This window comes from Solanum stenotomum, chromosome 2, assembly GCF_019186545.1.
Source record: "Solanum stenotomum isolate F172 chromosome 2, ASM1918654v1, whole genome shotgun sequence".
In the NCBI taxonomy this organism is placed as follows: Eukaryota; Viridiplantae; Streptophyta; class Magnoliopsida; order Solanales; family Solanaceae; genus Solanum; species Solanum stenotomum.
Window position 1 is genome coordinate 62793072 of NC_064283.1, and position 12123 is coordinate 62805194.

A 12123-nucleotide genomic window follows, 5' to 3' on the forward strand; every position below is an offset into this window, starting at 1 on the left:
GTCAATTCTAAGGACTACCTTTTCAAATTTAAAGAATTTCATTTTTCTACGAGATAAGGCACAAGTACCCCCCTAGACTATAACCGAAATCCCAGAGACACACCTTAGCTAATCTAGGTCCTATTACCCCCCAAAACTCATTTTTTATGTAATTCTGTACACCTTTTCGCTTACGTGGCACACTCCGTGACTCCACTTAAGTGAAACGCGTGGGAGATGTTTGGAGGCCACGTAGGCCAAAAAGGTGTACAAAATTATAAAAAAATAAGTTCAGGGGTAATAGGACCTTAGTTTAGTTAAGGTGTGTCTCTGGGATTTTGGTCATAGTCTAGGGGTACTAATGTCTTATCCCTTTTTCTACTATAGGAAAAGGAGAAGTAATAAAAGAGTGGAGAATAGGATGTTATACAACAAGTTTCTACAAATACAAAACAGTAGTATTTGATATCTTGAATTATATCCTCTCTACTCCTTCAAGAGTTATTTTGTTTGATATCTTGAATTACATCCTCTCTACTCCTTCAAGAGTTATTTTGTTTCAATTCCTTTCCATATTGACTTAATGGCAGCCTATAGTGTTGTAATTTCTCTTTTTCAAACTCTTAACCAACGAAATCCAGAACTCTTTTATAGTCGCACTGCTGAAGCGCTCAATTCTGTTCGTTCAACTGCTGAATATTTCCAAAACGTTCTTGAAAATGCTAGCAAGAGTAGATTTGACACTGAAAAGATCAAATCTTTGGAGGAAAAAATAAGACTTGCTATTAGTTATGCAGAAGATGTTGTTGAGATGAAAATTTCTCAAATTGTTGAAGGATCAAGCTGGACATTTGGAATTTTACAACACCAAGATTTGCTACCACTTGTTGAAAAGATGGATTCAACAAAGAAACAAGTGATGGAGATTGTTTCACATCATGCTGAACAAGTTCTTGAATTATATGGGGATTCCTTGATTGGCACTTATTCTACTCGTTATCCAATGTTGGAAGATGATATTGTGCAGGGACTTGATGATGACTTGGAGATCATAATTAATAGATTGAAAGGACTATCACGGGATCTAGACGTTTTCACAATATCAGGCATGGGTGGCATTGGCAAAACAACACTCACTAAAAAAGCTTATGATCAGGTAACAATCAGGTATCACTTTGACATTCTTGCTTGGGTTACAATAACTCAAGAATTTCGAGCTAGAAATGTATTGTTAGAGGCTTTACATTGTATTCCAAAGAAATCAGTTAGTGTGAATGCAAAAGATTATAATAAAATGGATGACAATCAGTTAGCAGAGCTGGTGCAAAAGAGCCTAAAGGGTCGAAGATACCTTTTTGTTGTTGATGATATTTGGAGTACGGATGTTTGGGATAGCCTAAGACGAATATTTCCTGATTGTAACAATAGGAGTCGAGTCTTATTGACTACTAGGGAAACCGAGGTAGCTATGTATGCAAATAGTTGTAGCCCTCATAAGATGAGGCTTTTGAGTTTAGAAAACGGTTGGAGGTTACTATGTGATAAGGTGTTTGGACCAAAACGTGATCATCCTCATGAACTGGAAGAAATTGGAAAGGTAATAGTAGAAAAATGCCAAGGACTACCTTTGACAATTTCAGTGATTGCGGGTCATCTTTCTAAAATAGCTAGGACATTGGAATGTTGGAAGGATGTTGCCCGAAACTTAAGTGAAATCATTGCTAGTCATCCAGACAAATGCTTAGGAGTGCTCGGTTTGAGTTACCACCACTTGCCTAATCGCCTCAAACCTTGCTTTCTTTCCATGGGTGATTTCCCAGAGGATTTTCAGGTTGAGACTTGGAGATTGATCCAAATATGGATTGCAGAAGGTTTCATAATAAGGACTTTTGAAAATGGTAAAACTTTGGAGGAAGTGGCAATAGATTATTTGGAGGATCTTATTAGCAGGAACTTGATACAAGCTAGAAAAAGGAGATTCAATTGTGAGATAAAAACATGTGGAATACATGATATACTGCGTGAGTTTTGTTTGATAGAAGCTGAAATGACAAAGCATATGCATGTTGAGAGAACTCACCCTACTCTTCCAACACAAAGGCACAATGCCCGTCACTTCAGTTTTCAACCCAGATTTTATCCATTTGCTGATTTTTCTGAGATATTACCCCCTGTTGCAAGATCTATTTTCTTATTTTCTCACTTGGATCAACCTCTTGAACCCTATATTCTTCTCAGGATATTGCCCATCTACCATCATAATCATATAACACATGATTTTTTCTCTCGTTTCAACCTTCTCAGGGTATTAGCCATCTTCAATACAGATGTATGGTTCGAGTCTTTTCCACTTGTGATTACAACGTTATTTCATTTGAGATATCTCCAATTTCCATTTCACGTCAAAATTCCTGGCTCAATCTCAAAGCTTAACAATTTGCAAACTCTAATTTGTAGTGGTCATACTTTACCTAGGGAGATATGGATGATGAAGAACTTGAGGTATATACGTCTGGAGCTACCCTCTCATTTACCCAGTCCTAGAATAGGAAGTCTTGTGACAGTGATGTCAAACCTAGAGGAACTTTCTGGTGTTTGTTACTTCAGTTGTACAAAGGAAGTCCTTTCTGGCATTCCAAATCTAAAAGTCTTGACCATTCATTTACCTCATATCTCGAAAGGAATTCCCCATCATCAATTGGATTTGTCCGGATTGACAAAACTTGAAGTATTCAAGTTATACGGGGCACCTTATTTGAGAGATCCCATCAAGAGATTTGGTTTTCCAACATCACTTTGGAGGTTGTCTTTAAGTCGGTGTTGTTATTTTGATTGGGCAGACCTATCATCAACTGCTATGATGTTGCCAAATCTTGAAGTGCTCAAACTTATACATTATGAACCCTTGAGTAATGAATGTAGATTGAGTGATGAATGGAGAATGAGTGATAAAGATGTGTTCAAAAGCTTGAAGTTGTTGTTACTGAGTGGCGCAAATCTTAAGCATTGGGAAGCTAGCAGTGATAATTTCCCAATTTTAAAACGCCTTGTTCTGAAGAAGTGCCGCCACCTGCAAGAAATTCCAGCAGACTTTGGGGAAATTTGTACTTTGGAGTCAGTTGAGTTACATGATTGCAGCGCTACTGCTGAGGATTCTGCCAAAAATATTGAACGAGAACAAGAGGACATGGGAAATAATATCCTCAAGGTTCACATCATCCATAACAATGACTGTAAGTTCTAAACAGTTTTTCGATTCTCTTATCTTTGTTTATCTTGAAATTAAGATAATGACTTCTACTTTTTATCTTGCATATGCAGGGGACTGTTGCTTAGTTTGAGGGACCATCTAATGTCATCTTCCAAATGCAGAATGTTTTAGTTTATATTATGAAAAGTAAAATCTTTCATTTTTATGTTCTGATCATTTGTAAATTCATGTTTTTGAAATAAGCATGTTTAATACATGTCTGGCCCATTTGTGATTTTGTATTTCCCATCACCACCGTGATCCTATAATACATGGTTTTTCTCTCATTTCAACCTTCTTAGGGTATTGGCCATTATCAATACAAATGGATACTTCGAGTCATTTCAACTTGTAATTACAAAGTTGTTTCATTTAGATATATCCAAGTTCGATTGAACGAAGATATTCCTGTATCAATCTCAGAGAGCTTCAGAATTTGCAAACGCTAATTTGGAGTGGTTATTCTTGTTGTTCATCTTGTATTCCTAAGATACTTAGAACAAAATTTAGAAGAACTTGGTAAGAAACAACAAAGTTTAAAGAGTATTTTCAAAACGAGAGAATTAAAACTAGTAGAGAAAATAGAACAAGAAACAGATTAGAAACAATATAAAAATATTTTTAGCCCACTGAATGCACAGTGTCCCCTTAAGGAAATTATATGGAATATATCCTCCTAGGATAGAACGATCTTACTCACCGATGTATCGGTACCTAAAACCATGGTGTCAATGAACCACTCAACAGCAGTAAAGTACACTTAGAATACTAGATTTAGTAGTAGTAGAAGGAGTCAAGAAAATTCATTCTTTAAAATGAGAGGAAATCCCTCAATTTATAGAAAACAAAGGGTAGTGTGAAAAGGTTCTTATTGTGCCTTATCGAAAAGTCACAACCCTTTGGAAAAGTCATAATCTTTCGAAAAGGTCACAACCTTTCATAAAAGTCAATACTTTTCATAAAAGTCACAACTTTTCGTAAAAGTCACAACTCTTCATAAAAGTCGCAACTTTTCATAAAAATCACAACTCTTCATAAAAGTCACAACTTCTTTATTTTCCATTCACACCTTTTAAAATCCAACAATCCCCCGCATGAATGGGGAATGACTCCAAGACAAAGAAACGGACAAGTATGTACTTTACAAGCAAGGATCAATTGCATTTAAGTAGGTTTCCCCTTGGACTTTCCGTAGTGAACATACGTCAGATATACTCGGTCAATCGGTAGATGCAATATCTTTGAACCGTCGAACTTTGGTGTATACCCAGACAACCATATGTCACACAATTAACCCTTTACCGTTTATGGTTCTTATGATTGTGTTCGTTTTTGCCATGAACACCTCTTGGTTTCATGAGTGTATAGAGAATAGGCTTTTGACAATAATTCTCTTTGAAGCGGCTTACACTTGACACTCACATAGGTGATTTCTAACTGTGTCATCGCATAGATACACTATTTGGTCAAGTCTACCAAACTTAGCAAATCATTAAAAAAAAATTAAGTTTTATTAACTCATTAACAAGCCTTAATGTTTTAACCTCGTTCCTGAACATCATCATGAGAATGGATTGAGTTGATTGACAATGTCGAACCGTCAGTCACAACTTAGTTTTTCTCCTTGAATCTAGCTCTTGGGATCTCCAATCTGCTAGATAGAGTTACCGCCATGATGACTTGTCCTAAGCCGTAAAACCATTCCCTTAGATGATCTTTCAACTTTCTCTCTAGTTAGGCCTTTTTGTAAGTGGATCCGACACATTATCCTTAGATTTTACATAGTCAATTGTGATAATTCCACTAGAGAGTAGTTGTTTTCTAGCCGTATTAAGTCTATCTCTTGTATGATGAGACTTTCCGTTATACATCATGCTCCATGCCCTACCTATTACATCTTGACTATCAAAGTGTATGCATATTGATGCCAATGGTTTGGACCCAACAAATAATATCTATCAAGAAATTCCAGAGTCTTTCAACTTATTCACCTGCCTTATCTAGAGCACCTAGCTCAGAGATCATTGTAGTGCTAGCGATACATGTCTTTTTGTAAATTCATGTTTTTGAAATAAGCATGTTTAATACATGTCTGGCCCATTTGGGATTTTGTATTTCCCATCACCACCGTGATCCTAAAATACATGGTTTTTCTCTCATTTCAACCTTCTTAGGGTATTGGCCATTTTCAATACAAATGGATACTTCAAGTCATTTCCCCTTGTAATTACAAAGTTGTTTCATTTGAGATATATTCAAGTTAGATTGAACTGAGATATTCCTGTATGAATCTCAGAGCTTCAAAATCTTGAAGGGCTCAAACTTCGTGTAGTGATTTTTTTCTTTGGGCAGACATATCTCCCACTGGTATGATGTTGCCAAATCTTGAAGAGCTCAAACTTAAACATTGTCAAACCTTGTTTGATGAATGGAGATTGAGTGATGAAGACAAGCATTGTTGTTACTGAGTGGCTCTGATCTCAAGTGGTTGGAAAGCTAGCAGTAATAACTTCCTAAATCTAAAACGCCTCATACCGAAGAAGTGCTACAGGCTGCAAGAAATTCCAGCAGATTTGGCTAAATTGGTACTTTGGAGTCAATTGTGTTACACAATTGCAGCATTACTGCTGAGGATCCTGCAAGAGAGATTGAACAAGAGCAAGAGGACAAGGGAAATTATTCCCTTAAGGTCTACATCCATAACGGTCGCAGTAAGTTTTTAATCTCTCCAAAAAGTTGTTTGATTCTTCACATTATTAATTACCTCTTTGGAATTAAGATGATGACTTCTACTTTATATCTTGCCTATGGAGTACATGAATCACTGGTTTCACACTTGAATCTGTTTTCGTCTGTTCAACTATGTAAGTGTTTTTCGTTGATGACCGGTGCTTTCACGCGTTGTTCTACAAATGGGAATCTCACTAATCAGATGAAAATGGGAATTAGAGTTTAGGACCTAAATGATCACATATTACATACATTGTAAGGACTATTTTAATAAAGTGGTATATATAAAGGATCAAAGAATCTAAACCCCATACATTAGGGGCCATTTTGATCTATTTGTACCTACTCCAACTAAAGTCAACAACCATCTTTATTGCAATAATAAATATAGTGACAGGCAGGCACCACAAGATAGTTCCTTCAACTCCATTTTCTTGAAATTTCTTTAGGAGCAATTTTGTGGTAGTTTCTAGTTTCTATTATCAATTCTTGCCTCTAGGTACTACTTTTCGAAATTTCTTTGGGTGCAACTTCACGTTATAGTTTCAACTGTCAATTCTAGGTACTACTTTTCAAAATTTCAAAGAAATTCATTTTTTAATTTTCTTGATTTTTTGTCTGGTGTTCGACACTCGTATTAAAGTCCAATTATTTTGAACTACGGTGTGTAATACCCTCATCGGGGGAAAGTGCTTCCTTCCAAAGATTTTTTCATACCCAAGGCTCGAACTCGATATCTGTAGTTGAGAGAAAAACAACATCATACACTGCAACACATCCTTTGGTGGTAAGAGATTCATTTTTTAGAAGCTCATGGTGACCATTCAATTCCCCCTTGTAATCCTCTTTCCTATTTTTCCTTTGTGTACCCCCATTACATCCTCTCTACTCCTTCAAATTGTTTTGTTTCAATTTCTCTCCATATTGACTTAATGGCAGCCTATACTGCTGTAATTTCTCTTCTTCAAACTCTTGAACAACCAAATCCACAGCTCTTTCATGGTAATACTGCTAAAACGCTCGATTCTCTACATGCTACTGCTGAATATTTCCAAAAAGTTCTTGAAAATGCTAGCAAGAGTAGATTTGACAATGAAAAGTTAAAATCTTTGGAAGAAAAAATTAGAGTTGCGTCTAGCTATGCAGAAGATGTTCTTGAGCTGAAAATTTCTCAAATCATCAAAGTCTCGAGGTGGACATTTGGAATTTTACAACACCTGGATTTTCTAAAAGCTGTTAAAAAAATGGATACAACAAAGAAACAAGTGATGGAGATTCTTTCTCATGATGCTAATCAAGTTATTGAATTATCCGGGGATTCCTTGATAAGCACTCTTTCTTCAAGTTATCCGATTTTGTCAAATCAGTCAGCAGATGATATTGTGCACGGACTTGATGATGACTTGCAGATAATAGTTAAAAGATTGATAGGACAATCACGGGATCTAGACGTTGTCACAATAACAGGCATGGGTGGCATTGGCAAAACAACGCTAGCTAGAAAAGCTTATGATCATCACCCAATCAGGTATCACTTTGACATTTTTGTTTGGGTTACAATATCTCAAGAATTTCGATGTCAAAATGTATTGTTAGAAGCTTTACATTGCATTTCAAAGCAAACTGATATTGTGAACGCAAAAGATTATGATAAGATGGATGACAATGAGTTAGCTGACCTGGTGCAAAAGAACCTCAAGGGTCCAAGATACCTTATTGTTGTTGACGATATTTGGAGTACAGATGTTTGGGATAGTATAATAGGAATATTTCCCAATTACAACAATGGAAGTCGAATCTTATTGACTACTAGGGAAAACGAGGTAGCAATGTATGCAAATACTTGTAGCCCTCATGAGATGAAGCTTTTGAGTTTAGAAAACGGTTGGAGGTTACTTTGTGATAAGGTGTTTGGACCAAAACACGATCATCCTCCTGAGTTAGAAGGAATTGGAAAGGAAATAGTACAAAAATGCCAAGGACTACCCTTGACAATCTCAGTGATTGCGGGACATCTCTCTAAAGTGACCAGGACATTAGAAAGTTGGAAGGATGTCGCCCAAACCTTAAGTGAAATAATTGCTAGTCAGTCAGGTAAATGCTTAGGAGTGCTCGGTTTGAGTTACCACCACTTACCTAGTCGCCTTAAACCTTGCTTTCTTTCTATGAGTAGTTTCCCAGAGGATTTTCAGGTTGGTACTCGGAGAATGATCCAATTATGGATAGCAGAAGGTTTTATAAGGACTTCCAAAAATGGTAAAAGTTTGGAGGAAGTGGCGATAGATTATTTGGAGGACTTTATTAGTAGGAACTTGATACAGGCTAGAAAAAGGAGATTCAATGGTGAGATAAAAGCATGTGGAATACATGATCTACTGCGCGAGTTCTGTTTGATAGAAGCTGAAATGACAAAGCATATGCATGTTGAGAGAACTCACCCTACTACTCTTCCAACACAAAAGCATAATGTTCGTCGCTTCAGTATTCAAGCTTTATCTTATTCAATTGATGATTATTGTAAGGCATTACCCCCTGTGGCTAGATCTATTTACCTTTTTTCTCACTTTGATCAACCTCTTGAATTTCTCTCTCGTTTCAACCTTCTCAGGGTATTGGCCATCTTCAATGAAAATGTAAGTTGTCAGTCATTTCCACTTGTAATTACAAAGTTATTTCATTTGAGATATCTCCAATTTCCATTTCACAACGATATTCCTGACTCAATCTCAGAGCTTCAGAATTTGCAAACTCTAATTTGTGGCAGGGATGCCAAATTTAGTGGTTATCCTTTAGATAGAAGCTATTCTTTACCTGGGAAGATATGGATGATGAAGAACTTGAGGTATATACGTATGGAGGGACTCCTTTTTTTACCCAGTCCTAGAACAGAAAGTCTTCTGACAGGGATGCCAAATCTAGAGGAATTTTCAATTCTTTGTTCCACCAGTTGTACAAATGAAGTATTTTCTGGCATTCCCAATCTAAAGAGGTTAATCATTCATCTACCATTTGAAATAAATGAAAATTTCAATCGGCTATTGGATATGTCCAGATTGACAAAACTCGAAGCATTCAAGTTTTATGGGTCAACTTTTTTTCGACACCCCATCAAGAGAATTGGTTTTCCAACATCACTTAGGAGGTTGTCTTTAACTCGGTGTATTGATTTTGATTGGGTAGACATATCATCAACTTCTATGATGTTGCCAAATCTTGAAGAGCTCAAACTTAAACGTTGTCGAACCTTCAATCATAAATGGAGATTGAGTGATGAAAACAAGTTCAACAGCTTGAAGTTGTTGTTACTGAGTGGTGCAAATCTTAAGCAATGGGAAGCTAGCTGTAATAACTTCCCAAATCTAAAACGCCTTGTTCTGAAGGCTGCTACACGCTGCTAGAAATTCCAGCAGATTTTGTGGATATTTGTACTTTGGAATCAATTGAGTTACATGATTGTCCCTCTCATGCTGAGGATTCTGCAAGAAATATTGTACAAAAACAAGAGGATATGGGGAATAATTTTCTTAAGGTCTACATCATTCATAACAATTACTGTAACTTCTAAACAGTAAGTAAGTAATAATCTAGCTTCTGATAGAAATGTGTAGAAGTATAGTTGTATAATCTCCATGATACGTAGACGATGAATGAGATTCTTTTACTTTTTGTGAAATTTGACTTCTTTTTTATCGTATACTATTGATGTTGAAACTCATTGCAATTATACATTAAGCAAGTACATACATTGGCGTAAAGTCCCCATCTCTTGAGGTAGAAAAAGTTTGATGCAACTGTTGGTTATTTGACGAAAAGAGAATAAATATTGTGCCATTTTCTAAGAAACAGAGGTGTCTATCCTTTGCTATGATACTATATATCATTTGTTCTACACAAAAGTCTACTTTTTTGTAAGCCAATTTTCTTACATACATAAAGGCGGAGCTACAATCATCGAAGGGTGGTGGAGCTAGGATTTCTACCTGAAAATTATATTGAACATTCTTCACTTAAAAGTTATGTTGTGTAGCTCAAACAAAGGCACACAGAGGAACTTGCTTCTTTAGGTTAGCCTTTTAGAGGAACAAACAAGGAACAAAGTGATTGTTTTCAATTAGTAGCGGAGCCAGGATTTTTATTAAGAAAGTTCAAAACATGAACAAGTAAACAAACACAACAAGTCAAAGAGGTTCAACGTTTATTATATATTAGTCTTTCGACACGCGCTTTTTGTGTGTACCCCATATTTACTATACAATCTATTTGTTATTTTATGACTTTATCGTTAAAAACCTTTAATATAAGGTCAACTTGGCCATTATTTATGATCTCAAATGACCAATTCTGATAACTTAAGGATTAGGGCTACTAATGTCACAATGATTAATTTAACAACATGGCCAATTCTGCAACTAACCATTCTTGATACACTATGAGGTCTGCTTTGTTACAACTTGTGTTATTAAAATTGGAAAAAAGGCATAAGTAGCCCCTTAAACTATAATCGAAATTTCAGAAACACGCTTTATTTTTCATATGACCCCTAAACTTCTTCTTTTTCTGTATTTCTTTGCACCTTATGTGCTTACGTGGAGCCACAACCTAATTCAATTAATTGCAGTGATATACATGCGCCTCCACATGTATATATGTTTTTTTAGAAAAAAAAATCTTTAAGAAATTCTTATTATTATCTTTGCCGTTTATTTAAAATAATAAGTTGGTTTACATTAAAAAAATATATTTTTCTTTGACTTATATTTAAACTTTTCTCAAATACACACTTAATTTTTTAATTTTTTACATGCTTTGTTTGTTTTCTCTCTTTTTTCTATTTCTTTTATTTTCTTAACATTTTTTTCATATTTGATTTTAAGTGTCTTGTATTTAAAATAAGTTAATTTTGGATATATACCAAAAAAAGTGAACAAAATCAAATAAAAATAGGGAAAAGGGTCTGATATACCCCTCATCATTTAGACCTGATATACTCCGTTATGAAATTGACTCATATATATCCGTTATGAAAGTGACTCATAGATACTCTTACTGTTATACAAATGACTCACATATATCCTATTAAATGTTTTAAAAAATCTCATGTATTCACAAATAAACAGTATTTACATCTAAGTGTAACTTTAGACTTGATTTCCCCGAAATTTCTTTGGGAGCAATTCCAATGTAGTTTCTGCAGTCAATTCAAAGAAGAACGTTTTGAAATTTCTTTATTGGGATTAATTTCCCAGTAGTTTCTATTGTCAATTAGAAATTTCAAAGAAACCCATTTTATCTACTATAGGAAAGGAAAAGAAATAGAGGGTGGGAAAATCTTAGTAGCTCCATTGTTGGTGACGATTCAATTCCCGCCTTGTAATTCCCTTTCCTATTTTCCCTTTGCCTACCTCGTTTATAAAAAAAAAAAAAGGATTTGATACAACAAGTCTCCACTCCTTGACGAATTATTTTGTTTCAATTCCTTTCCATATTGACTTAATGGCTGCCTATACTGCTGTAATTTCTCTTCTTCAAACGCTTGACCAACGAAATCCACAACTCTTTCATGGTCACACTGCTGAACTCGATTCTCTTCATGCTACTGCTGAATATTTCCAAAAGGTTGTTGAAAATACTAGCAAGAGTAGATTTGACACTGAAAAGATCAAAATTGTGGAGGAAAAGATTAGAGTTGCTGCTAGTTATGCTGAAGATGTTCTTGAGCTGAAGTTCTCGAATTGTCAAAGTCTCGAGGTGGAAATTTTGAATTTCACAACACCTGGATTTACTAAAAGCTGTTAAAAAAATTGGATACAACAAAGAAACAAGTGATGAAGATTGTTTCTCATGATACTGATCAAGTTCTCGATTTATCGGGGGATTCCTTGATTGGCACTTCTCCTACTAGTTATCCAATGTTGGAAGATGATATTGTGCAGGGACTCGATGGTGATTTGGAGATCATAGTTAATAGGTTAAAAGGACGAGTACAGGATCTAGACATTGTCACAATAACAGGCATGGGAGGCATTGGCAAAACAACACTTGCTAAAAAAGCTTATGATCATCTCACAATCAGGTATCACTTTGACATTCTTTCTTGGGTTACAATATCTCAAGAATTTCGACGTAATAAATGTATTGTTAGAAGCTTTAAACAGCATTTCAAA

The 12123-nt window shown here is 35.5% G+C and overlaps 1 protein-coding gene and 1 pseudogene across 1 annotated transcript; both read left to right on the top strand.

Moving 5' to 3' along the window:
- The first annotated feature begins 245 nt into the window (after positions 1 to 245).
- On the top strand, positions 246 to 3559 carry LOC125854650 (putative late blight resistance protein homolog R1B-23). Its single transcript, XM_049534236.1, has 2 exons — positions 246 to 3212; positions 3301 to 3559. Exons 1-2 carry the CDS (start codon positions 563 to 565, stop codon positions 3318 to 3320), a joined length of 2670 nt encoding a protein of 889 aa, XP_049390193.1. The 5' UTR covers positions 246 to 562; the 3' UTR covers positions 3321 to 3559.
- A 2977-nt stretch (positions 3560 to 6536) lies between these two features.
- On the top strand, positions 6537 to 9587 carry LOC125854652 (putative late blight resistance protein homolog R1A-3; annotated as a pseudogene).
- Positions 9588 to 12123: the final 2536 nt, after the last annotated feature.